At 50.0% G+C, this 25368-nt stretch overlaps 1 protein-coding gene across 3 annotated transcripts; it reads left to right on the top strand.

The window, feature by feature from the left end:
• The first annotated feature begins 1172 nt into the window (after positions 1-1172).
• Positions 1173-25185, top strand: cenpf (centromere protein F). 3 transcript variants are annotated; one of them, XM_030376579.1, is made up of 42 exons: positions 1173-1250; positions 1830-2001; positions 3032-3157; positions 3552-3622; positions 3955-4091; positions 4218-4309; positions 4436-4721; positions 4959-5161; positions 5438-5563; positions 5933-6061; positions 6288-6410; positions 7051-7186; positions 8881-9010; positions 9210-9489; positions 9574-9780; positions 10095-10303; positions 10610-10739; positions 10927-11205; positions 11395-11982; positions 12171-12323; positions 12463-13337; positions 13560-13780; positions 13877-13997; positions 14712-14883; positions 15276-15428; positions 15573-16558; positions 16775-16995; positions 17092-17212; positions 17429-17520; positions 17770-18023; positions 18147-18255; positions 18599-18804; positions 19236-19454; positions 19617-19760; positions 20179-20368; positions 20577-20674; positions 20781-20831; positions 20989-21753; positions 21859-21988; positions 22352-22990; positions 23550-23695; positions 24302-25185. In XM_030376579.1, exons 2-42 carry the CDS (start codon positions 1840-1842, stop codon positions 24479-24481), a joined length of 9660 nt encoding a protein of 3219 aa, XP_030232439.1. In that variant the 5' UTR covers positions 1173-1250; positions 1830-1839; the 3' UTR covers positions 24482-25185. The 3 variants fall into 3 exon arrangements, with proteins under 3 accessions (XP_030232439.1, XP_030232437.1, XP_030232440.1); XM_030376577.1 differs by having other exon boundaries at positions 15255-15428; XM_030376580.1 differs by lacking the exons at positions 13560-13780; positions 13877-13997; positions 14712-14883; positions 15276-15428 and having other exon boundaries at positions 12463-12814; positions 15934-16558.
• The last annotated feature ends 183 nt before the right edge of the window (positions 25186-25368 follow it).

The raw sequence follows: 25368 nt of genomic DNA, 5'->3' as shown, positions 1-25368 counted from the left end.
GACATGTCCAATTCCCGATAGTGTATTGCAGTTAATTTGGCCTCTCCCGCCAATCCTAAACTCTCCACTATGGTCAATCCCACTTACCTGTGTATTCCCTACCCACAATGCAAACGTTTCCCTATAAGAATCTTGATCACCAAGCGTCTCACTGAATGTATCCTGGGTCAATTTGCTGCCTCTACTTTTCCATGATCATGCTCTAATATTCAATCAAATATTTCGCTGGCCGACGTGTCCTAAAAATAAGTTTCTCTTCAGCAAATATGCTATATGAATACTATGAATATATGAATTGTGGAGAAAAGATTGAGAAGACAAGTCATCCAAGTTGCCCCTCCCCTGCGTGGCCTGGAGTAGCTCCAGCAAGTCTGCTGACCTAATTGACCTGTCTCTAATAAGTCTGCCCCCTGATCCACATTACACACTTTTTCTTGTCCCGTTTATTTTTTAAAATAATGTTTTACACAAACAACATAAAATATGCAAACGGCCCTTTTAACACTTTAAACTTTCACAACATCCAACCATTAACACCTCATCTAGGCCGGCCTCCCCCACATCCCGTCAGCATACAAACGCAGATACTTATTTTATGGGGCCCACTCTTCCTAGCTCTCATCCTGGCCCCACCAGACTATAGGCACAGATTAACCCTATCTGTTAACCCCCCCCCCCCCACTTTGGTTGTTTTTTTTGCCCACATCAATCGTTTCCTGTGTAAACTGAGTTGGTATTGAGGTAAAATCGGATAAACCGCATTTCACACTTTAAATAAGAGAGTTTGAGTAGTCTGCAGCAGAAGGACAAGTGTCCTTTTTGGTATTCCACGTCCATAAATAAAGTAAATGGATTCACAATTAAATTATTTTCACCTCACTTCATCACTTGCTTGATGATTTATTATAAGCTTCTTCCACCTACTTATTTTAGTTCAATGACTCTAGGCAGTAACATTGAGGGCATGTAGTGTACTTCTCCATTAAAAAAAATGTATAATTACGCAGTCGGTTACAGGGAGGAACCTTAGGGGAGGAGCCATTCGATCCTACCATGGGGGAAAAAAACCTGCATAGGTCCATGAAAAAAACAGAGGCGTACAATACCAACCAATCAGAGCTATTGCCTCATTGACGTCAGCAGAGCTAGCCAATACCAGTGAGGCTGTTTGAAATTACCCCATTTGGTGGAGTTTGAAATTTTGGACTCGTTAAGTTGTGTCCTGTATTGACGCGGCGGCCTGCTGAAAAGTAAGTGCTTACTCCATTTCACGAATAGCAAAGAGCAAAACAATGTTATGGTGTCAGAAATGTGCTTGATAATCGCTTTTATGTGTATGTATTTTAAAATCCATGCACATACCACTATCTGTTCATAATGTTCGGTCAAAGAAAACGTTATTTACATTGAAAAGTCGATATTTACTTGATGTTCAGTGAGCCTGACGGTAAACGGACTGCATTTTTATAAAGCGTTTTGTTGTAACCAGTGGCCACCGAAAGCGCTTTACAATATTCTCATTTGTATCAACCTATTATTAATCTAATTCGTAAACCGACTAGCCTTCGAAATTCTCCTTCGGGATGTCGAATACGCAATGCAATTCGCCGCCCGATCGATTGTATATGCTGACTACTAGTGCCTTGCTCAGATACAAATCGACTAGGAGGACCAGCCAACCCGCCTGGTCCTCCTAGTCGAGGACCAGGCGGGTTGGCTGGTCCTCGAAACCAGCCAACCCGAAACTCCTGAGCTACATGCCTTCCTATGACTGAATAAAATGTTCCGCACATGATCCTCCGATTTTAAAGTTTCCATGAATTGGCCAGGTTTTGCGACATGAGCTGGGCAGTAGAGGAGTGGAAGGATGGTCTTCCAGCGAAAGCCCTGCAGAAGATCCTGGAGATAGAGGGCCAGCTAGACAAACTGAAGAAGGAGAGGACTCAAAAACAGTTTCAGCTGGACTCACTGGAAGCTGCCCTGCAAAAACAGAAGCAAAAGGTTGGTGTTTGAGGAGCCCCTCGTTGTGAATGTCCAGCATGGCAATCATAACGTTCAAGTGTCCCCCCCCACCCCCCAGCACTGTATGGTAAGGCGGCCGCCTTAACAACAATAGGGCCCCGCCATAACAACCAATGCAATTTTTTATAATAATATATATATTTTTATAATCTTTTTAAATCTTTTTTTTTTTTAATTATGCATTAACAAAGTAGGCCTACAAAACTCCCATAGGGAACACTGGGGTTGACAAGTTACCAGACTACTTTCAAAGTGATACCAAAGACGTCATAAGAGGAAAAAAGTATTTTGTTTTCCTTGACAGAGGTCAATTATACTTAGCAACGGTGATTTATCAAATATAATTCACCGGCAGAAGTTGTGAAGAGCCCATGCGAGTGAACAGAGCGTTCCACGGCATTGATAAGTCCTGTGTACAATAATTAAGCAATAACACATGAGAGGTGTTGCTGATATAGAGCGACAACATTGCGACCTCGAGTGTGATATTGCTTTTATACAACAGTTCTGCTAGTAAAATGTACTGTTAACAATAATAATTGACAATAGATTATGATTTGTTTCTTTGCTTAATCATATAAACTAATGAAATTGCTTCCGAGTGATGTTGGATGCTCATATCAGCACTCCTGCAGAAATCATGGAATGTTTGTCCAATCAAATTGCTCGCTCAGAACCACTGTTGAATGAAGATAAGTAATGCATCGGTGATACTGTTCAAAACAATAGTCGTTCGAACTGAAACCCGAACTTAGAGGTTGTATCAGCGATTCTAGTGTTGCTCCGAGATCATACACAAAAACAAATGGTACGACGACTCAAAACCAAAATAAATAGTATTCCAACCAATGTGGGGTTTTAAACACATGTCAAATGTATGTTTTTCACTCATTCTAAATTCACATATTTTTACTATTTTCACAAGCTCCCTAATCACAAGAGTCTTATCAGAGAGTTGTAGTTTGTTGTACCAGGGGAAAGCCTCATGTCCGTCTTCCTTTCTCTACAGGTGGACAGTGAGCGAAGCGATGCGTCTCATCTTAAAAGAGAGAACCAGACTCTGCTGGAGTCATGTGACTCTTTGGAGAAGTCCCGCCAGAAAGTTGTCCATGACCTGGGGATCAAGGAGCAGCAGGTTGGCCATCACCAAAACATCTATAAGCAATGTCGCATCTTTTTTACACCTACTCCCCTTACATGCAGAATACATCTGAGGGAATTGAATTGCTCTGGCTTAAGAAATGGGCTGGCTACCTTCAACATTATTATGACTTTCACAAAAGCTAACCCTACTGGCAGGTGATTGTATTTGATATATTAACTATGCGGCTTAGACTTTTAATTTGTAGGCTACTGGCCTGTACTATTCCTGAAGGGGGTCTGATTACAAGTTCCCTTGTGTATTACTCACAGCCTTGCAATCCCTTGTTTAGGGACACACCCAAACAAAGAGGGGTGGGTAAGGGAAGCTTGCTTGAAGAAAGCTAATGTTTCCTCCTTCATGGCTAAACCATGTCTTCTCAACCTAGGTTAGCTACCTGGATGGCCAGCTCAGCGCCTCCAAGAGAACCATAGAGCGACTGGAACAGGAGCTCAAAAAGTGCGTATGACCGGTTTGATCAAAAAATGTCCATGCCTTTGACCTCTAAAATATATATGCATACATTAAATGGGTCTTCTTACAAATGTACTTATTGTTGGTCGCTTTGGATAAAAGCGTCCTCAATGTTAATGTTTACGTAAAATCGAGACAAAGGACTCATTGGTTTTGTTTTTAACATTTATTAGAATTTACTGCTGTGTTTCAATCTTTACAGATTTAACCCTTTTTTGCAGCAAAAATATATTTTTGGCACACTTTTTAAAAAGGATTTCACTCTAGGAGATGGATAGGATTTATGTTAATAATCATAAACCCTCTCCCCTGGCCAGGTACAAGAATGAGTCGGATCGTTCCTCCTCCTCCTCGTCTTCGCTGTCGTCGTCATCGTGCTCTGAGCTGCAGGCCTATGCTACTCCTTTGAAGAGCTTTCCTGCACCAAGCGCCACACCAGGACACAGACAGCAAGGTACCGTCCGTGCTGTCGCCCTCTGTGGACCAGTATGATCACTGCTCACCATTTGTTTGGTTATTAGTGGTTTTCCATCTCGGGCCCCCTCAAGTAATCCAGTTGAACTCTCTGTGTGTGAACTAGACAACAGGCTGGAGGAGCTCCAGGGGAAATACAGCCAGGAGGTGGACGAGAGGAAGAGGCTGGAAACTGAACTCAAAGTGCTGCAGGTTAAGGTGAGCACCACTGATGACATCTGTTCCCTTTTATCTTTTGTGAGGTGTGCTGTCTGCACGATGTTACAGCCCTCACTATAGTATGTTTAAAATCGTTATTCTTATTTTGTTCACTCCCTCCACCAGATGTTGAATCAGTCCTCAACCACCGTCAGTCACAAAGATATAGCTGCCCGTCAGCAGGCCGGCTCCTCCATATTCCCATGGCAGAAGTCGGACCAACCCCAGAGCCGGCCGTCCCAGGTTCCTTTGGATACGCCCATAAAGAGATGCGGCGGGGGCGGTTCTTCCCTTTGGGATGCACACGATGAGACGCCAATCAAACCCAGCCAGCGAATGAGCTCATCCGCTGTGGCACAGAGTCCGGCTGGTTCCTCCGACCAGATGAAGCAGCTGAAGGCTCTAAACCAAGGTAATTAGGTTACAGTCATTCCTCAGTCCATTGCATCTCAGCTGTGGTTTGTCAATTGTCACAAATTTTAGCCAACGACGAACCTCCTAATGATGTCGATAACCGTAGATGGTCCTGTTACTGTGTCGGACTGGTTTGTGCTTGGTCGTTCTCGCAAGACCTGACTGAGCCACTTGTCCAGTGGTTTCTTGTGTCCGTGTCAGTGCTACAGTACTCTCCTCTGTGCCACTCCACCAGAACTGCGTGGCTGCATGTCCGAGCTGGAGAGGAATCTAGCCTCCCAGGAAAAGGAGATTCGTGGTCAGAGCTCCCGGCTCCAGGAGCTGCAGATCCAACTGGACCAGAGCCGCAGAGAGCTGGTGGATCGGGACCGGGATCTGGCTAAGACCCGCCATGAGCTCACCCAGGCTTCAGCCAAACACCAGCAGTCCGAGGACAAGGTATGGTGTTCTTTATGCGGTACTGATCACATAGTTGTATGCAAGTTATATTGTATACTTGTTTCATTTGAAATTAGGACTTAGGCTTAGCCGGCGGTGGCCTTGCAAGGCAATGCGGCCTATATGGCACACTGACATCAAATAACCTTTCGATGGCAATCTTAATTGAAATAAAAATGTCTGAAAGGAGATGGCTTGTAAACCTGAAATGGGAGATGCTCCCCACCGACTTCTGATCTCCAAAGCTGACCACACGTCCATCTTGCTCCCCCATAGTGTTCGTCTCTGGAGCTGAAGCTCAAGCAGGTCACGGAGGAGATGGGTTGCCAGAGGCACAATGCTGAGACCTGCAAACGTGCCCTGGAGCAAAAGATCAAGGACCAGGAAAGGACCAATCAGAAGGTGAGAAGCCATGCGAAAAAGTTGGCTTCTTCACTCCTGTTTGAAGAAGGGGTGGGGCTCTCAGCCCTACAACCCCCCCCCCCCCCCCCCACCGTGGGGGGAGGGGGCAAGACCATATCTAACAAATAAAACAATCCTCAACAAATGCTACTATTTGTTGCAAATTATCTCTATACACAAAGACGATCCCCTGCATCTAAATAACTGGTCTCATAACAAGACCAGTTGTATTGATAAAGGGTACACATTGAAGGTTTTCAAGCTTAATTTGCATTAGCCATGAAGTGAAATGTGGTTCCACTTCAGGTATGATATTGTCATAATTCGTGCTTGGTTTTAAAACGTATGAAATCATGTGCGTCTCTCCAGGAGCTAGCACAACTGCAGAGTTCCCAGCATGCATTGGAACAGACACTGAACCAGACCAAATCCAAGCTGACCCAGGAGATCCAACAGGCCAAGAAGGACCACAACATGCTAGAGGCTGAAATGGAGAAGGTTCAAAACTCCTCCTTGGTTCTCTCCGATGCTATATTCCTATCTTGTTTTTCTGTTCTTCTCTTTTCCGGGGAGCGTGGTCTTCAACCACCTCAAACCTTTTGTTGTCATCTTCCTCTCGCATTACCTCTTCTTCATTCAATCTTATTCATAACCTAAGAAAAAGGTCTTGCCCTCGAAATAATTGTATCTATGTCTCCTAGTAAACCGTCTCTGCTCTATTCAGGTGGGCCACCAGAAGAGTCAGATGCAGCGGGACGTGGAGGAGCACAGGCAGAAGCTGCTGAGGTCCGAACAAGGTCTCCAGACCAGCCAGAGCAAGGAGCAGGACCTCCGCAAGAAGATGGAGGTGAGCAGACTGACGTATAGCTTTACCCTAGAGATCTATTTAGGATGGAAGTGTCCTCTAAATGTCTGTTATTGTTATTCATCCTGAGGATCGTTAAAAGTAATTAGTTTGCATTATCCGGTATCATATGACACGGATTGTATGGATGTTCAAAGTACACACACACACACACACACACACACACACACACACACACACACACACTTCGGCTGGCTTATGGAGGAGGTGGTTGTTTACCAGATGGTAAACAAGATTATAACCAGCCCCCAATGCCATTTGAGGGGTCGGCGGTCGTATCATGTAACCCTCTGGCTATCGTCGACGCTAGCCAGGGGGTCGAGGAACAAGCCCATGCACCAAAACATTGCTTGAAAGCTGATTTACAACACACGAAAAGAGAGGAAGACGCAGGCAATAAGACGCATCACACGACCCTAGCAGGCTCGCACTCTAGTTGACCCATAAGGAGAGGAGAACATAGGCCCTATATTAAATTACACAGAATAGCAATAAGTCATTAACACGCCACCACCCGCCCTCCCCCCAACCGGAAGTTACTATTTTCATAAACATACCCAGAAGGTGTCTATTATATACTACTGAGATAGCTAAAGAGGTTCTCGTGTGCTCTGCTTCCCAGGAGCTGCTCAAGGAGAAGAACAGCGTGTCAGTCCAGCTGGACCAGGGCAGCAGGCGGCTGTCTCAGCTGGAGGAGGAGAAGAAGAGCTCGGAGCAGAGCTTCAAGCGCACCCAAGGCCTGCTGGACGACATGAAGGGTGAGCGTGGTGGGGGGGTGGGCCTGAAGCTCTCTCAGCACATCCACTGCTTATCTGCTACCTAATAGCCGGGGGTCGGTTGATGTGTAGTAACTCGGGTGTTCTACTCCCAGCTGAAAGGCACAGGGTTCGATCCCCAAAGTATCCACATCCTGCCTGTAGCCATTGTGGTGGAAATAACCGAGATCTAACTCTTCTACTAACTAAGAGAGCAGAAGAAATCGAGGGGTCCGGTGCAAGTATGACAAAAATACTTCATCGTTAAAAAAGGCCACAACAAAGCCCTGCCAGTCAACAGAACCCGGCGTCCTTTTTATCCACACATACAAAGCAGTTTCTTGTTTGGAGTGTCCGCCCACAATCAGTCATCCTGTGGGGGTTCCAACTTACGCTCTGACCCCAGACTCCATGGAGCCGTGTCCAGTGTTTCCCGCAGGATTTTTTTCAGCAGCGGTGGTGTGGTCCCCGACCCCTCTAGGGGGTTCCGGGGGCATGCCCCCCCCCGGCCGAAATTCTTTTGTACCCTTTACATTGGAATGCATGAATCTGGTGCACTTTGAGAGGAGAATATGCACTTAAATCCTATTCAAACAGTCCTGTGTATTACTGTAGATGGGATTATTGGTGTTGTAACTTTGCCTTTTGTGTCTTCATTTACAGGTTTGTATATTTTTGTATAGTAATATTTAAACAAAAAATGCCACAACGCAAATATAATTTGCACAATTTATTTACAGATTTTTGCCTAATGCTTAAACACTAAACATGGTTGCTATGCCCAAAGCATAACTGTTTTTTACATAAGACACTTTGTTCAAAAATGAAATCTCCTGCAACAATGGGCAAAACACATCTTTTTAAATTATAAACCTAACTAAAATTTGAAAAGAACACAGACTCACAAATGAAAAATAAAAAATAAAGCTAATTGAATACCATCAGTGTGAGCCTTAGCACTACAAATAGACCTCAGGTGAGCTCAGCTCCTTTGTGAGACAGTGAGAGTCAGGGGAAGAGGACTAGAGAGCGACAGGAGGATGAGGACAAAGAAGACAACAGACGGAGAACTGTGAAGTTTTTGCTCATCCACAAAGGCTACATCCAGCCTGGGAGCATTTAATTCTCCTGGGCTTTTTAAAGAAGAGCTCCAGGGCTCTTCTGTAGGGGAATTTGGTGGTGGGGGGGCCATTGATGCTGACTCTCAAACAAGTCGCCAGATGCTAATGACCACATGCTTACAGGCGATTAGCATAAATCCCTAACTAAAATACGCGATAAACGTATTTGATGTTGGTCACGTGACGATGTGCCGCGTGCTGCGCAATTGACGTTACGCGCTGTACATTTTCTTAAAGGAGCTACGTAAAAAATAATAATAATAGGAGAAGGATTTTTATTGCAGCGGCGGAGAAAATTCAGCAGCGGCGGCGCGCCGCTGCTGTGTGAACGTGGGGGAAACACTGGCTGTGTCGAGCCTTGGATCAGAATCCAGAGGCGCTTTTAGATGTTTTCTACCATTTAGATATTTAGGCCTAATAATAATCATGGTTTACCATAGAATATAATCATTAATTTCTTCCATACCATCAGTGACAAAGCCTGTACCTGCTCCTTTATCACCTTCAAAAAGACTCAATGGTACTGTGTGTGTGTGTGTGTGTGTGTGTGTGTGTGTGTGTGTGTGTGATCTCCAGCTAAATGGGAGGCGCAGACTGAGGAGGTGAAGGGGCTGAAATGTAAGCTGGAGCAGCAGACTCAGTCCTCCAGCAAGGAGCTGGACAACCTGAGGAAGGCTCTCTCAGATGCTGAGGCCAAAACCAACAGGTAGGCGTTGTCTCTCTGTCAATGGAGAGCGGGACTTGAACCAGGCTTATAGAGAGAAAAAGTTGACCATATCTTGTTATGCGTCGTCTCATTTCTTTATAAATCATGCTTTCTATTAAATATTAACTGATATTTTGACACGGCCCATAAAGTCAAAATGTGTTTCCTGTGTTCTCAACCTGTCGCTGTTTGAACCCAGCTCTCAGAGCGAGCTCCAGAAACAGAAGAGGGAGACGGAGCAGCTGAGCGACCGGCTGGCCGTCCTGGAGAAAGAGGGCCAGGCGCTGGGCGCCAGCCTGGCCTCCAGCCAGCGGGAGTGCACCGAGCAGCGGCTGGAGCACCAGGCTCTGCTGGCCTGGAAGGCCGAGAAGGAGGCCCTGATCGATCAGACGGAGGCTGTGCAGGGTGTTCTCCGTGAGAACATCAGCAGACTGGAGAGCGCCATCTCCCAGCTGAACAAGGACCACGACGAGCTGAAGGTACGTACCGCAGCATGGAGCCTGACTGACATCCATGGCGCTGGAGCGATATTAACCGCAGGGGGGGAAACCTCGGTATTCCAGGGCCAGCTGAACGGGGTGGAGGCTCAGCGCGCCGGCCTGTCGGCCCAGATCGACTCCCTGAAGGGGGAGCTCCTCAACAAGAGCACCGAGCTGGAGGTGAGGGAGCGGCAGTACGAGGACGCCCAGGCCCAGCTCTCTGAAGCAGGACAGAAACACGCCAAAGACCTGGACAACATCGGTGTCCAGGTAGCACTGCTCCAGGAACAGGTGGGTTAAGGGTTCGATTCACCTTTCATTTATTTTTTTGGGTGTTTTACAAAGGAATGAGAGCCATTGTAGCCATTTGCTTGCTATTGCAGCTATAGTTGCTTAGGATAAGTTGGACCCTCGGAAAAAAACGACCTTCACTAGAAGGAGAAATCAACGCTCTATAAAACTGGCATCCCAACGATCCAAATTGCACTTCCTTTAGGGCACTCATGGAAAATGATCTCAGCACTATAACATACTCGGGTTCTTATTCGTGGCAGCAGTGCGGAGCATCCTCTGTGTGCGCTCCACTGATGATGTCTCCGGGCCAGGTGGGGGCGCTGGAGGCGCGGCTGCAGCAGGAGGCCGGCCGGGCCGACCGGGCGGAGGTGTCCCGTGCCCAGCTCCAGGAGCAGCACCAGACCACCTGCGACCTGCTCCTGTCCAAGGAGCAGATGCTGGAGCTGGGCCAGGCCGAGACCAGCCAGCTGCGAGACAGCCTGGCCCTGGCCAGCGAGCAGCAGGACGCCCAGAACCACAGGTAGGGGCGGCCCGCCGGCCGCTGTGTCTGTGTGAGGCGTCGTCTTCCTCATTGGCTAAGGATCAGTTCAACGAGGAGATGACACGCTTTCTGTCGGCTCAATTAAGGCCATTTCAAATGGAGTCATTTTTCAAATTGCAACAATGATTTTAAAAACAATTTTATGGATGGGCTTTTATATTTAGGGTTGTAGCCAGAGTAGAGTCCAGCAGATACGGCCAGGTGTGGCAGCTTAAACCAGCCATCATCCACACAATCCCGCAAGGGTCTTCCATTGTTAATCTTCCTTTTTTCATCTCTTCTCAGGTTAATGGAGGAGAAGTTGTCCATGCAGAGTCAGTGTGAGGAGACCGTCGCGGAGAAGGCCGAGGAGGCTGAACAGGCTAAACTGGAGCTGATCAAGATCCAACAGGACCTGATGCTCTCTGAGGATAAGGTTTGTATTAAACCTGCTCACCGATGCATGTATTTTATTTGCAGTATTAATTATAATATGATTAATTGTAAGATTGATTCTTATTTTGGACAAGATTAGCATTTGATATTCAGTCTACAGCATCTGTTTTGACTTGACTGCATCCTGCGATTCTTCCTTCATCAAGTCTTTCCATTCGTCACTCCAGATCTCGTCTCTGCAATCTGCCTTGAAGATCCAGAAGAGCCTTGGAGCCGGCCTTCAGGGTCAGATCGACACTCTGTCGGCCGCGGAGGAGGAGCAGAAGCAGGCCCTGAACGCAACGTCAGAAGCTCTCAATCAGACCAGGCAGGAGGTCAAAGCCCTGCAGAGCCAAGCAGAAGACAAGGAGAAACTGCTCCTAGACGCCGAGCATAAGATCACAGCGCTGGAGGAACAAACTGCTGCTTTGGAAACCAAGGCTGTGGAATTGAAGGCAGAAGCAGAGGTAAGCGTGGACGGTTTTCAGGCTGATCAATCTCGTCTCAAGTGTGTATTGGAACACTGCATCAGCCTTTGTCGATTTCTACCATGTTTGTCCATATATCTATGTTACGTCTATTTTGCATCATCCTGTAAACCTTGTACCTTTGGCTATAACTATCTTTATTTTTATTTTATTTTAATCTGTTTTCAGAACCTACAGCACACTCACACAGAGGAGGGAGACGGGCTGCGGGCTCAGCTGACTGCCCTGTCGGAGGAGGTGACCAGAAGCAAAGCGCTGGCGGAGCAGCTGCCCGCGTTGAAGGCCGAGCTAGAGGCGGCCAAAAAGTCCTGCGGCTCTCTGCAGAATGCTCTGGAGGCCGCGCAGGAGAGCCACGCGCCCTGCGCCGACAACGCCGCCGGGCTGGAAAGGAGCCTGGCCAAGACCGCCGGCCTCCTCGGGCCCCTGGAGACCCAGGTCCGGGAGCTCTCCGAGGGGAGGGCCCGGCAGGAGGAGAGCCACGTGCGGGAGATGGAGGGCTTCCTCCACAAACAGAAGGCCCTCAAGGAGCAGCTGGCGGCGTCCAGGGAGGCGGAGCGAGCGGCGACGGAGGAGCTGGCGGCTCGCCGGGAGCAGGTGGCCAACATGAAGCGCAGCCTGTCGGCGGCGTCCGCCGGGCTCCAGGAGCAAGACGGCGCCGTCAAGGGCCTCAAGGAGAGGCTGAACCGCGCCGAGGCGGCACACACCAAAGCCTCGGACTCGCTGAAGGAGAAGACGGTCGCCATGGATAAAATCAAGGTATGATCCGCGCTTCAGCCGCAAACTGATTTTAATTTCAATGAATGAATACATTGGTATCCATTGTTGTTCCCTCCTATTGGTTGGTTCCAGAGCCGCAGAGAGCTGGGCTAGAAAAATTGGCAAACTGTTAAAGTGCTGCTTTCCAATACTGGACTCATGTTTTGTTAATGTCGCTTCACGTGCAGGTGCTGATGGAGATGCTGCAGATGGACCTGGAGGACACAGAGACGGCCAGGACCTCCTTCGACGGTCAGGTGGAGGAGCTGAAAGGAACCATAGCTCTGCTGGAGAGACAGAAGACTGACCTGGAAGTCAGGCTGGAGGATAGTCAAGCTCAGGTCAGACCGATGAGCTGGGACTTAAAACACACTTTCTGCACGTTTAATGCCTCCTGTTATATTGCTTATATATTTTTATTATTATATATTTTTTATCTCCATCAAACACTTTTACGATCATCTTCATGGTGATTTTCAGGTGTCTGTGCTGGAGACCCGTCTGGAAGAAGTACAGTCCAGCAACGCCACGCTGGAGAGCCAGTACGAGACGGCCCAGGAGCATCTACTGGAGTGGAGCAACCGCGGCCCTCACACAGAGGAGGGCGTGTCCGACCTATTGAGCGATTGCTATCAGCAATTAGAGAAATCCGAGATCTTGTCCAAAATAGTTAACAAAGAGAAAGAAATGCTGGTTGAGGATGTCAGTGTTTTAGAAGCACGAAACGAGAAGCTGTTGACCAACTCCTCTATCCTTGAGAGCAGGTTTCAACCAATGTTAAGATCGAACCGGGTGGCTCATTCTTTTTTCAATCAAGAGTATGGCAAGCTACATGTTGCCTATGAGCAGATGGTGGAAGAGACGGCCAGGCTGGAAGCTGAAATTCACGGGCTCCACGAGGAGAGGAAAATCTCAGACAGGCGTGCCACTGAAGATAATTTTGAAATGTTTATCAAACTTCAATATTTGACCAAAGCAAAGGTTTTGGCAGAAGCTAAAGTGCATCAGTTAATTGAAGAAAAGGCAGAAGCGAAACTGACTGAGGACGAGGCAGAGATTCCGGACCTGAACAAGGTATCTGATGAGAACAACGAGTTGGAGACCAGCTTGAACCGACTGGCAGAAGAGCGGCTTCAGTTGGAGAGCGCCATAAGACTGCTGACCGGGGACAAAGTCCAACGGCAAACCAGTCTCGACCTTCTTGCCGAGGAGAAACGCCAATTACACGCTAGCATGGATCCTGCGCAGCTAATGGCCCCTGCAAACGATGAGTCTCGGCAGCACTGGGACGCTGTCCGGCGCTTGGCGGAGAGGATCCAGGAGACCAAGAAGAAAAGTGATTGTCGCGACTTTAGGTATCTATGTGTGTATATTTGTATATTTTATTGACAACCGTTCGTCTGCTCGATTTCTTACTCGGCGGGTGAATGTGTTTTTTTTATTCTAAGACTTGCATTCTTACAGGGGGGGGGGGGGGGGGGGGAGATGTTATTCTTTATTTTCTTAAATATATTTATCGTGAGCTCCTCACATCAGTGCTGACCGCGGTCCATGGGTGTTGTGCTGTGCTATCCCAGAGGCAGGCAGTTTGAGTCTGAACGAGAGCTGCACGAGAAGAAATCTGGGCTGCAGAAGGAACTGGTGCTGTTCAAAGAGCAGTTTGATGCTCTGCTGGAGAAGGCGAACCAGCATTACAGGGTCATCCAGCAGCTCTCTGAGACCCAGGGGAGTCCCGGCTGCATGGACACAGCCTCTCCATCGCACGGTGACCAGCAGGTGGTTGGACACATTCAACCTGGTGAGTGTGGGTCCACATTTTTTTTGCAGAATTGATCGACTACTTTTTCTTTAAATTTTGTATTTAATATCTATTTTTTTCCTTCCCTGGTTGCAGCTTCTTGCCAGCCTGATGAAATGGAGTCCAGTATGGAAGTACCTGCAGAGCGGCACTCCACCATGGCTGCTCCGGATGCAGACCAGGATGAACCGCCAAACCGTCCTGTCGACACCGCCAGGTACGATGACCGGAAGCCCACAACAACCTCAGGAACAACCGGAGATTTCAAATGTTAATCTGGCCATTGAATGGCCATATATCTTTGAATGAACATTTGTTAGCCATTTTTGCAATTTATTTATTCACTTCTGGCACTCAGATGGACACTTAAAGCTATACTGTACGATGTGAGAGAGCTAGCATGATTTGAAATTAGCTTCTCTTCGGAGTTCCGTTTAACTCCTCCCCCACCCTTCAGGACTCCCTGCCCCCACCCTTCGACACAGAGCCGTGCACGAGCGCTGCTGCTGCTTACGGCTTACTTCAACGGCAACCATTGCGTCACTTTTCAGGCCATTCAACTCCCTCAGCTGTCGCCATCGCTGAAAAGCTAATCCAATATTTATTCTCGTTTTTCCTCGAGCAGTTCGGCTCAGTCTCGTACACAGAGGGGAGAGAACACGCAGGCTTGTGATTGGTTCTTTAGATTCGGGTACAATGTCTCCGATTGGTAAGCATTTTAACAGGTTTATAGCCGATACACATTTCGTTTTTTTTTCGCTTCTTTTTCATTGCCCATAAGTTATTTATTGCTGTCAGGATGTAAGAACCAATTTCAACAACATATTAAAAAGTGCATATCACTGGAAATCGTACAGTATGCCTTTAATGGCTAACATGTCATGCAAAAATCGGTCTCTCTAATTGAACTCCCCTCCCTGGGCTGATCCAGGAGGTCGTTCCACGATGAGCAGCCGTGCCGTGGGGTGGCGGAGGCCCGCTGCCCCGCCGCTGAGGCCACAGCGTGTGGAGGGGACCTGGCCCGGGGGCAGCAGAGCCCTGGGCCGGCCGAGGAGGAAGAGATGGAGCCCTGCTCCACGCCGCCGAACATGAACCTTGTCCAGGTGAGCGTGGGTCCCTTCTACTGAGCACGAAGTCTTCTTTGGTCTTCTGGTGGGTGTGAAGTAGTGTCCCTCTTCGTAGGCGTTGTCAAACAGGAAGGATTAGGCCGAGGCAGCAGATTTGAATCCATATCCTTTTCTAATAGACATTGATCTTTACGTTTGAGTTTCGAGGAAGCATAACCGCCTCGCAGCTGTTGGCTCTTTATTCTAGAGCACTTTCTTTTTAAACTCTAAAAAGCTAATGCATGGTGGGGAAGTGTGTTTCAAACATTGGTTTGAAGTACAAATGTTTTGGTGGTGAATACCAGATCAACACTTATTAGCTATCTTCATGCAGGTGTTTTGGTTGCTGACCTGTGTCCTTTTTTTAGTTAATGTCGCTTCACGTGCAGGTGCTGATGGAGATGCTGCAGATGGACCTGGAGGACACGGAGATGGCCAGGACCTCCTTCGACGGTCAGGTGGAGGAGCTGAAAGGAACCATAGCTCTGCTGGAGAGACAGAAGACTGACCTGGAAGTCAGGCTGGAGGATAGTCAAGCTCAGGTCAGACCGATGAGCTGGGACTTAAAACACACTTTCTGCCCGTTTAATGCCTCCTGTTATATTGCTTATTTTTTTTTATTATCTTATTTTTTTTTATGTTTCTCCATCAAGCAATTTTACGATCATCTTCATCGTGATTTTCAGGTGTCTGTGCTGGAGACCCGTCTGAAGGAAGTACAGTCCAGCAACGCCACGCTGGAGAGCCAGTACGAGACGGCCCAGGAGCATCTACTGGAGTGGAGCAACCGCGGCCCTCACACGGAGGAGGGCGTGTCCGACCTATTGAGCGATTGCTATCAGCAATTAGAGAAATACGAGATCTTGTCCAAAATAGTTAACAAAGAGAAAGAAATGCTGGTTGAGGATGTCAGTGTTTTAGAAGCACGAAACGAGAAGCTGTTGACCAACTGCTCTCTCCTTGAGAGCAGGTTTCTACCAGTGTTAAGATCGTACCAGGCGGCTCGTTCTTCTTTCAACCAGGTCAATCAAGAGTTTGGCCAGCTACATGTTGCCTATGAGCAGATGGTGGAAGAGACGGCCAGGCTGGAAGCTGAAATTCACTGGCTCCACGAGGAGAGGAAAATCTCAGACGGGCTTGTGATTCAGGCTGACTCGTCAAAAGAAGCCTTTGTGGGTTATTTCCTCAAATTTGTAGAGATAACCGCAAAAAATGTTAAAATGAAACAAAGAATTCAACGTGCCACTGAAGAAAATATTGAAATGGCTGCCAAACTTCAACATTTGACCGAAGAAAGGGTTTGGGCAGAAGCTAAACTGCATCAGTTAATTGAAGAAAAGGCAGAAGCGAAACTGAATGAGGACGAGGCACAGATTCCGGAGCTGACCAAGGTATCTGATCAGAACAAGGAGTTGGAGACCAGCTTGAAACGACTGGCAGAAGAGCGGCTTCAGTTGGAGAGCGCCATAAGACTGCTGACCGGGGACAATGTCCAACGGCAAACCAGTCTCGACCTTCTTACCGAGGAGAAACGCCAATTACACGCTAGCATGGATCCTGCGCAGCTAATGAACCCTGCAAACGAAGAGTCTCGGCAGCACTGGGACGCTGTCCGGCGCTTGGCGGAGAGGAACCAGGAGATCATGAAGTTAATTGATAGTCGCGACTTTAGGTATCTATGCGTGTATATTTGTATATTTTATTGACAACCGTTCGTCTGCTCGATTTCTTACTCGGCGGGTGAATGTGTTTTTTTTTATTCTAAGACTTGCATTATTTTGGGGGGGGGGGGGGAGCTGTCATTCTTTATTTTCTTAAATATATTTAACGTGAGCTCTTCACATCAGTGCTGACCGCGGTCCATGGGTGTTGTGCTGTGCTATCCCAGAGGCAGGCAGTTTGAGCCTGAACGAGAGCTGCACGAGAAGACATCTGGGCTGCAGAAGGAACTGGTGCTGTTCAAAGAGCAGTATGCTGCTCTGCTGGAGAAGGTGGACCAGCAGCACAGGGTCATCCAGCAGCTCTCTGAGACCCAGGGGAGTCCCGGCTGCATGGACACAGCCTCTCCATCGCACGGTGACCAGCAGGTGGTTGGACACATTCAACCTGGTGAGTGTGGGTCCAAATTTATTTTGCAGAATTGATCGACTACTTTTTTAAAAAATTTCAATTTAATATCTATATTTTTCACTTCCCTGGTTGCAGCTTCTTGCCAGCCTGATGAAATGGAGTCCAGTATGGAAGCACCTGCAGAGCGGCACTCCACCATGGCTGCTCCGGATGCAGACCAGGATGAACCGCCAAACCGGCCTGTCGACACCGCCAGGTACGATGACCAGAAGCCCACAACAACCTCAGGAACAACCGGAGATATCAAATGTTAATCTGGCCATTGAATGGCCATATATCTTTGAATGAACATTTGTTAGCCATTTTTGCAATTTATTTATTCACTTCCGGCACTCAGATGGACACTTAATGGCTAACATGTCATGCAAAAATCTGTCTCTCTAACTGAACTCCCCTCCCTGGGCTGATCCAGGAGGTCGTTCCACCACGAGCAGCCGTGCCGTGGGGTGGCTGAGGCCCGCTGCCCCGCCGCTGAGGATGAAGGCCCCAAGATGAACCTCCCCGGTCAGTAATGCAGCATGATCACTGAACTTAAAAGAGCAGCTCAGACGAAAAACAAACCTTTTTTTTACCATTTTCCAGGCCGCCAATGTTCCAGCCTAGTCCCAGCCTTGTTATGTGGCCTGGATTTAGACCCCTACACCTCAGACTTGTAGCAGAGACTCCTCTTACAATGTCTTTAGCACTGTACCTTTACCGCCAACAGACCCCACCGATAACATTCAGTGTTATTAATAAATCCATCCCTCACAGAACCACACCAGCTTCAAGCTGATCTGGACCAGAGCCGGGACAAGATGAGGCTCCTGGAAGAGGAACTCCAGAGCCTCCGCTCCGAGGTCCTCCTGCTGACCTCTGACCTCTCGCTGAGGAAGGAGCTGTCCTCCGAGCTGCAGGGCAAAGTGGACCAGCTGGAGCTGATGCTCCGGGCGTCCGAGGTCCAGGGCGGCGGCACCGCCGGGAAGCTCACCCTCACCCTTCAAGAGAGCCGAGGCTTTGAGAAGCAGGTAGCGCATCCGGATCGTACCAGCGGTTCATACGGCCCCCGAACCAATGGATCAATGGCGGCCCCTTCCCCCATTATCTGTATCGTCAAGGCGTCCGCTGATGAAGTGTCTGTTTGTTTCCAGGTGTTCCAGCTGTCGGAGGAGAGGGACGCGTTAACGCTGCAACTGCAGACCGCCAAAGAACAACTGGTGGATATCATGCAGATGATGGAGGGTATGGAGATGGCCAAAGGTAACCATCTGTCTAATGAGCACGTTTTACACCTTGTGTGTTCAATGAGGAACGTTGTAGAAACCTATTAGCGCTCCTAGAGTCCTTTTTCAGCAGTGGCCCTCCCACTTATTAAAGTAAAATGTGAATTTAACATCAACAAAGATCCTGTGCTCCATCCAAGTCATCGGTATTGTCTGCGTGTGTAAGTCCTTTTGCTTCCCATTGAGGTGGTTTGACACTTGTCGATCAAATCCACGGCACCTCGAAGCACTGCTGCGCCTCCTCCAGCGAATTTCAAAGTAAAAGCCATGGAAGGCCTCTCTCCTCTGACCTTTCGGTTGACCTCTCTCCTGCTCCCCAGGTGGCTGGGACGAGAAGTTCCTCCAGCAGGAGAGTGAGCTGAGGAGGGTGCGCTCTGAGAAGGCCAACCTGGAGCAGCACATCCTGGGCATGGAGAGCGAGCTGGAGGCCCTGCAGGAGCACCGCGGCACCCTGGAGAGAGTCCTGGAGACCCAGCGGAGGGCCTGCTCCGGCCTCGAGCTGCAGGTCGACACGCTCAGGACAGAGGTCGGTTCACCTGCCAGCTCATCTCCTCTAGACCTCAGCTTGGGCTTCTACTAGCTCAACTCCTCTAGACCTCAGCTTGGGCTTCTACCAGCTCATCTCCTCTAGACCTCAGCTTGGGCTTCTACCAGCTCAACTCCTTTAGACCTCAGCTTGGGCTTCTACTAGCTCAACTCCTCTAGACCTCAGCTTGGGCTTCTACCAGCTCATCTCCTCTAGACCTCAGCTTGGGCTTCTACCAGCTCAACTCCTCTAGACTTCAGCTTGGGCTTCTACCAGCTCAACTCCTTTAGACTTCAGCTTGGGCTTATATTAGCTCAACTCATCTAGTCGGGTTTCTACCGACACCTTAGGCGTGTTCACTTCGCTCTCGTCGGGGGTTGAATGAAGCAGTGGAACCGGATTGTGACGGTTTGGTCCGCGTGTTCCCTCAGAGCACCCAGCTGAGGGCGGAGCTGGTGTCCTGCACCGAGGAGAGGGACGAGGCGAGCCGGGCCGTCGGCCGCTGGAGGCAGGAGGTCCACAGCCTGGAGAAGACCAACGTCGACACCAGACAGCTCATCTCCATCCTGGAGGAGGACATCAGGGTGGGCCGGAGGGAGTACGAAGCCCTGCAGAGCAACGCGGAGAGACTGGACGGCGAGAAGCAACAGGTACGTGGTCCGCTCGACGGCCAACCAGTCCACTGAGGCGTCGTCTTAATCCTAGCATTTAAATCCTTCGACTGGGGTTCTTCAACAGTATTGTCTAATGCTCTGATCTCGGGTTCAACGCTAGTCCAATGACGGTATGCATCGTTTCCATGTTGTGCCCAGTTGCGCGGGCAGGTGGGGGCGTTGGAGCAGGAGCTCTGTGAGCACCGGGGCCAGAGGGAGGAGCTCCTGAGCCAGCTCGACCGGGTCACTGAGGACCAGAACTCGGCCTGCCATAACTCTGAGTCCATGGCCTCCAAGATACAGGTAGGCCACAAGCGTTTAGTCCTAGTAGGAAAACATAAAGATAGTTAAGGTTACCACCGCCTTAATGTACGCACTAATTGTCTGTCGTTATGTAGCATCTCATCCTAGCTGTCTTTGTTTTATACGGGGAATGGGTTAACCTAGCGATTGTTGGTGCTTTGCACTTGGTTCTATGAACATTCTTATTGTACCCACAGCGATATATTGTTTCACTTTCTTATGAAGAATGTACTTATTGTAAGTCGCTTTGGATAAAAGCGTCTGCTAAATTCCCTAAATCTAAATCTACCGCGTCTTCACTGTAAATAAAATGCACTGGGTTTGATCCCCAGTAGCCACCATGTGCACTACAGCAGACCAGCTCCATGATGACCGTTATCTGATTTAGCTAACGCAAATGTGGCTGGGTCTCCAACAGGCTCTGGAGGCAGATCTGAGTCGTATGACCCAGTCCCTGGAGTCCTCCCTGCTGGAGAAGGGCGAGATAGCGTCCCGCCTCAACTCCACCCAGGGCGAGGTCCAGAACATGAGGAGCGGCATCGAGAAGCTCCAGGTCCGCATCGAGTCGGACGAGAGGAAGAAGAAGAAGATCGGAGAGCTGCTGAAAGGTGACGAGAAGGACGGAGTGGTTTTTGTGTCTTTATGTTGGAGGCTTTCCCTGTTCTCAGGCTTTTGCTAAGCGTTGAACTCCATCCGTTTTTGTCTTTTGGCTCGATTTGACCAACCAGTATTTCAAGCTCAAGCTGGAATTCCCGTTCCTATTTGAAGACATGGCCTTTCTCTTATAAGTCTGACTTTTTCGTATCCCTTCCTCAGATGCCCAGAGGAAGTCTGACTCGCTGCAGGATCGCATCGATGCCCTGGAGAGGGAGAAGGAAGGCACGGAGCAGAGTCTGGAAGAGGCTGTGATCCAGGTACTCCATCCGGGTCCTTTTGGCTGTGGCCCCCGCATCACGTTCTTCTATTCCCAGGGATGTGTGCAGCTCAGGCCCTCATACCAGTTCTTTCCTTCTTGACCAGGCGGAGATCGCTAAAGCTGAGATCGAGGAACTCGAGGACGAGAGGAAAAAGGTATGCGCATTGTTGCTCCTCGTTGTCATGGGACTGGGGCGACGGTCATCTAGTGCATGGTGTGGTCGTCATCGGCACCTGAGGAAGACCTGTCTCGCATCCTTCTCCCGTCTTATGCTTTCCCACCTTGCCTTTCCCCGGGGCTCCTTCGTGTCAGGTGGAGGAGGAGAAGAGCTCCCTGGGCGAGAAGCTGTCGGCTCTGGCGGCGGAGCTGGACCACCTCAGGCAGGAAAAGGAGGCCATGGAGGGGGAGCTGGAGGCCAAAAGCAGGGTCATAGAGGAGCTGAGGGCGGCCAAGGAGGAGCTGGAGCGGGGCATGGAGAGGGCCGAGACGGGGAGGAGAGAGGAGCAGGAGAGACAGAGGTCCGTGGTGGAGGGGATGGAGCGCGAGGCGGAGTCAGAGCGGGCGGAGGCCCTGGAGAAGTGGTCCAGGGAGAGGCAGGCGCTTGAAGCCAGCGTGAGCAAGCTGGAGGAGGAGCTCAGGGGTCTCCACAGCGGTTTGGCGGAGGCCGAGGCGGAGTGGGCGAGGAGGGAACAGGAGAGCGACAGCAGGGGGTCTGAAGAGAGGGATGCCCTGAGGGGCACCATCTCCTCTCTGGAGGGGGAGGCGTCGGTGCTCGCTGAGGAGAACCAGAGAGCGTCCGCGAAGCTGTCCTCCCTGGAGGAGGAGAAGGAGAAGCTCATCTCCAGCCTCGCCTCGCTGGAGAACGAAAAGGAGAGCGCGAACGCCGCCCTTGCTCTGTCGCAGACAGAGAAGTCCCGACTAGAGGAGGAGAAAGAAGCCCTGCGCTCGAGCCTTTCCTCCCTGGAGGCCGAGCGGGACAGACTCACCGGTGAACAGCAGGATCTCCAGGCTACCCTCTCCTCCCTGGAGGCAGAGCTGGAGACATGCAGGCAGTCCTTGTCTCAGGCCACTCAGCAGGTAAGCACAGGCTACACAAACCTAGCGTTTGTTGCGGGGGCCTTTTGCTACCGTGTCTTTCACGTGTTTGACGAGCCCGCCGTTGACTGAGCGCCGTGCCTCCAGGTGTCGGAGCTGAGCGGGCAGGTCGGCGCCCTCGCCAAGGGGAGGGACTCTGCCCTCAGCAAGATGAACCTGTGGATGAAGACCTGCCAACAGTTGCAGCAGGAGAAGGAGACGCTGGAGCAGAGCTCTGGTAAAAACAAATGCACACGCCTGTATTGAACCTAGTTCAGCCAAAATGCTCTCACATTCAAATAGGTTCTTTCTTCAGTGTATGTCACTAGAGAAGTATAATTAAGTAACACGCACGCACGCACACGTACAGAGAAGAACATAAGTAATATAATGAGATAGATTTCTCTGATGAAATAGTTTCCGATGGAATCGTGTGGATGTTAATGGTAACCTTGTGGATGTTAATGGTAACCTTGTGGATGTTAATGGTAACCTTGTGGATGTTAATGGTAACCGCGTGGATGTTAATGGTAACCGCGTGGATGTTAATGGTAACCTTGTGGATGTTAATGGTAACCGCGTGGTCGTCTGTCTGCCACAGGCGCTGGCAGCAGCACCGAGGCGTCTGCCCACGGAGAGGAGGCCAGACTCCTGGCGGAGCAGCGGCAGGCGGCGGTGACGGCGGAGCTGGAGACCACCAGGAAGGAGCTGGAGGCCGTGACGGCGGAGCTGGAGACCACCAGGAAGGAGCTGGAGGAGGTGACGGCGGAGCTGGAGGAGCGCAGCAGGGAGGCGGACGAGAGCCTGGACAAGTACTGCAGCCTGATGGTGCAGGTCCACAAGCTGGAGGAGGCCAACGAGACGCTGAGCGCCCGCCTGCAGCGCGGCACCACCCCCGCCCCCGCCACGGCCACCCCCGCCCCCGCCGCCGCCACCACCCCCACTCCCACCAAGAGGCTGTCCAGGAGGCTCTCCAAGCGGCAGGAAGTCGCCCCGGAGGTCGACGCGAAGAACCCCACCCCTTCCCCGGTGCTCCCAGGGAGCACGGCCCGCGCCCTGTCGCTGGGCAAGCGCCTCCACCTGGCCAACAGAGACGCGGCGGCGCACACCCCCGCCAAGGCCCAGGAGGCCCTGTACAACCTGACCAAGAGGATCAAGGCCGGCGTCGCCACGCCCCAACCAGGAGGCCCCCAGGACGAGGAGTTCAGGCCCGAGGGGCTGCCCGAGCTGGTGCAGAGAGGTGCGTCTACTGAGGTTCTGTCTGTGTCTCTGTCTGTGTCTCTGTCTGTGACTCTATCTGTGTCGGTCTGTGACTCCGTCTGTGTCTCTGACTCTGTCTGTGACTGACTCTCTGTGACTCTGTCTGTGTCACTGTCTGTGTCACTGTCTGTGTCACTGTCTGTGTCACTGTCTGTGTCACTGCCTGTGTCACTGCCTGTGTCACTGTCTGTGTCACTGTCTGTGTCACTGTCTGTGACTCCGTCTGTGACTCTGTCACTGTCTGTGACTCTGTCTGTGACTCTGTCTCTGTCTGTGACTCTGTCTGTGACTCTTTCCGTGTCACTGTCTGTGACTCTGTCTTTGTCTGTGACTGTCAGTCGCTATATATGGCGGAGACGCTGCTAACTATACCATGATTATTGATGCTTGTATTAGGACCCATGCCACTTACACATGATTTTGTCAATGTACTACACTGCACTTATTTTTGTCCCTGTCTTGATAGTCTTTTATGTTGGCTTAAATAAGTGTGTGTGTGTGTGTATGTGTGGTCATTAATCGGGTTGCGTCCTCTGTAGGCTTTGCTGATATCCCAATGGGCGAGGCCAGCCCCTTCATCATGAGGAGGACCACCGCCAAGCGCCGCAGCTCTCGGCTCTCCTCCAGACGCACCCCCGCGGCTGCAGACCGCACCGTGACACAGTCCCCGCTGGCCGACGGCAAGGTAGGCCCCGGAACAGGCTCACAGCTCACCGCTCTCGTTCTCACCGCACTGGCTACACACCCAGGTATACAGTCTGCTTGGATGACTGATGCAGAGACCCACTGAACAGAAGGAAACAGACGGTTCACACACAGGGGGGACCGCCCTTACTCCTCAAGGCCAGAAGGGGGAGACGGAGGGCAGCAACATGTCGCTTGAGGAGAAAGGGAGTTTCCATACAGCTGGTGTCAGGTCGATGATGGGCGGGTGAAGAGATATTGATCTGGAGTGATGAGTGAGTCATCTTGAGGTGTAAACGGTCAATATGTGGCGGGTGTCACGGTGACTCTGGGACTGGATGAATTGTGGAGTCATGTATGGGAAACTTGGCCCACCTGACGCTCACGGTTTATGTGTGTATTATTGCTCCGGGATATGGTGGCAGGTTGGCCTCATGGTGGGGCAGGTCGACTGGACGGAGGCGGGCCAGGGTTTAATCAGGGAAGTCTGGGGTCCCCGGGGGCAATCCTAGGGGCCCCCGGGGGCAACCCCGGTGACCCGGCCGCTCAGGCAGAGAGAGCACTTCCTTGAAAAACCACTCCGTTCATTTCCCATCTCCTCTTCCAGGTATCGGGGCACCTCTCCCTGACGAGTCCGGCCGTTGCCGCGGTGACCCCCGCGGGCAGCCCAGCGGGCCGGGCGGGGCGCCGGTCGCTGAGCCTGCAGAAGACCCCGGAGCAGCGGGAGAAGCGTCGGGAGGCGCTGAGGGAACAGGCACAGCAAGGGGAGAACTGCCAAGTGCAGTAGGCGCTCCCGCTCCACCAGCTCACTCTTTCCTCTCTGCCCTCTGATAATCGTGTGTGTGTGTGTGTGTGTGTGTGTGTGTGTGTGTGTGTGTGTGTGTGTGTGTGTGTGTGTGTGTGTGTGTGTGTGTTCACGGCCTGTTGGTGATGGTTGAAGCCCTATTCGGGTTTTGAGTGTAAAGAGTCCTGATTGGGTATCCTTTGAATGTAAAGAGTCCTGATTGGGTATCCTTTGAATGTAAAGAGTCCTGATTGGGTACCTGTACCTGGACGTGTGTCATCGGCTGTGGCTCAAAGCTGCGCTCCCATTCAGTTCTTGGAGTTGCTGCCAGACGCTTATTCGTGCCGTCTGTGAAGGCACGTCTGTCTGTAAATCCGCTGATCCTCCAGCATTGTATATCGAAATATCAGTAAATGCCTATTTACGCCAACCACCCGTTTACTAATGCCAGCTAGCTTTTAATCACTTTTACTGGAATACATTTTATATCATTTTAGTCTTTTTGTTTTTTCCTCCCGATCAGAAAGTGGTTGTCATGCAGTCATTTTTAAATTTAATTTTCTCCTTTTTACTTTGTTCCTCTGCTCTTCAGAGTTTGTTAGTTGTGTATCTATATCTATTAGTTTATCTTTCTATTAGTTTGTGGAGTCATGCATTGGCCCTGGCTTATTCCAAAACTGCTTTTTCTAACTAAATTTTGTACCTGACACAGTCTCCTGTCTTCTTTAATGAACGTATCACTGCTGTCCGGTTGTTATCTGCTTAAGCAGATGTAACTAAGTTCCTCAGCGTTTAAACTCTGATGTATTTCACTTTGTAAAATAGTTAATTTGTTATTACTATTTTAGTCAATTAACGGACGGGAGGACCTTACGGTTAGGATGCAAACA

Source organism: Gadus morhua, chromosome 14 (genome assembly GCF_902167405.1).
Source record: "Gadus morhua chromosome 14, gadMor3.0, whole genome shotgun sequence".
NCBI lineage: Eukaryota > Metazoa > Chordata > Actinopteri > Gadiformes > Gadidae > Gadus > Gadus morhua.
Note: the sequence above shows the minus strand (reverse complement) of the source record. Positions and strands in the feature narration are given on the sequence as shown.

Bases quoted from the DNA above. Each gene is read 5' to 3' on its own strand.
- cenpf (XM_030376577.1), top strand. From the start codon at position 1,840: ATGAGCTGGGCAGTAGAGGAGTGGAAGGATGGTCTTCCAGCGAAAGCC. The intron at 7,187-8,880 runs GTGAGCGTGGTG...TGTGATCTCCAG, and splicing joins CCTGCTGGACGACATGAAGG to CTAAATGGGAGGCGCAGACT. The intron at 17,213-17,428 runs GTACGATGACCA...GGGCTGATCCAG, and splicing joins CGGCCTGTCGACACCGCCAG to GAGGTCGTTCCACCACGAGC.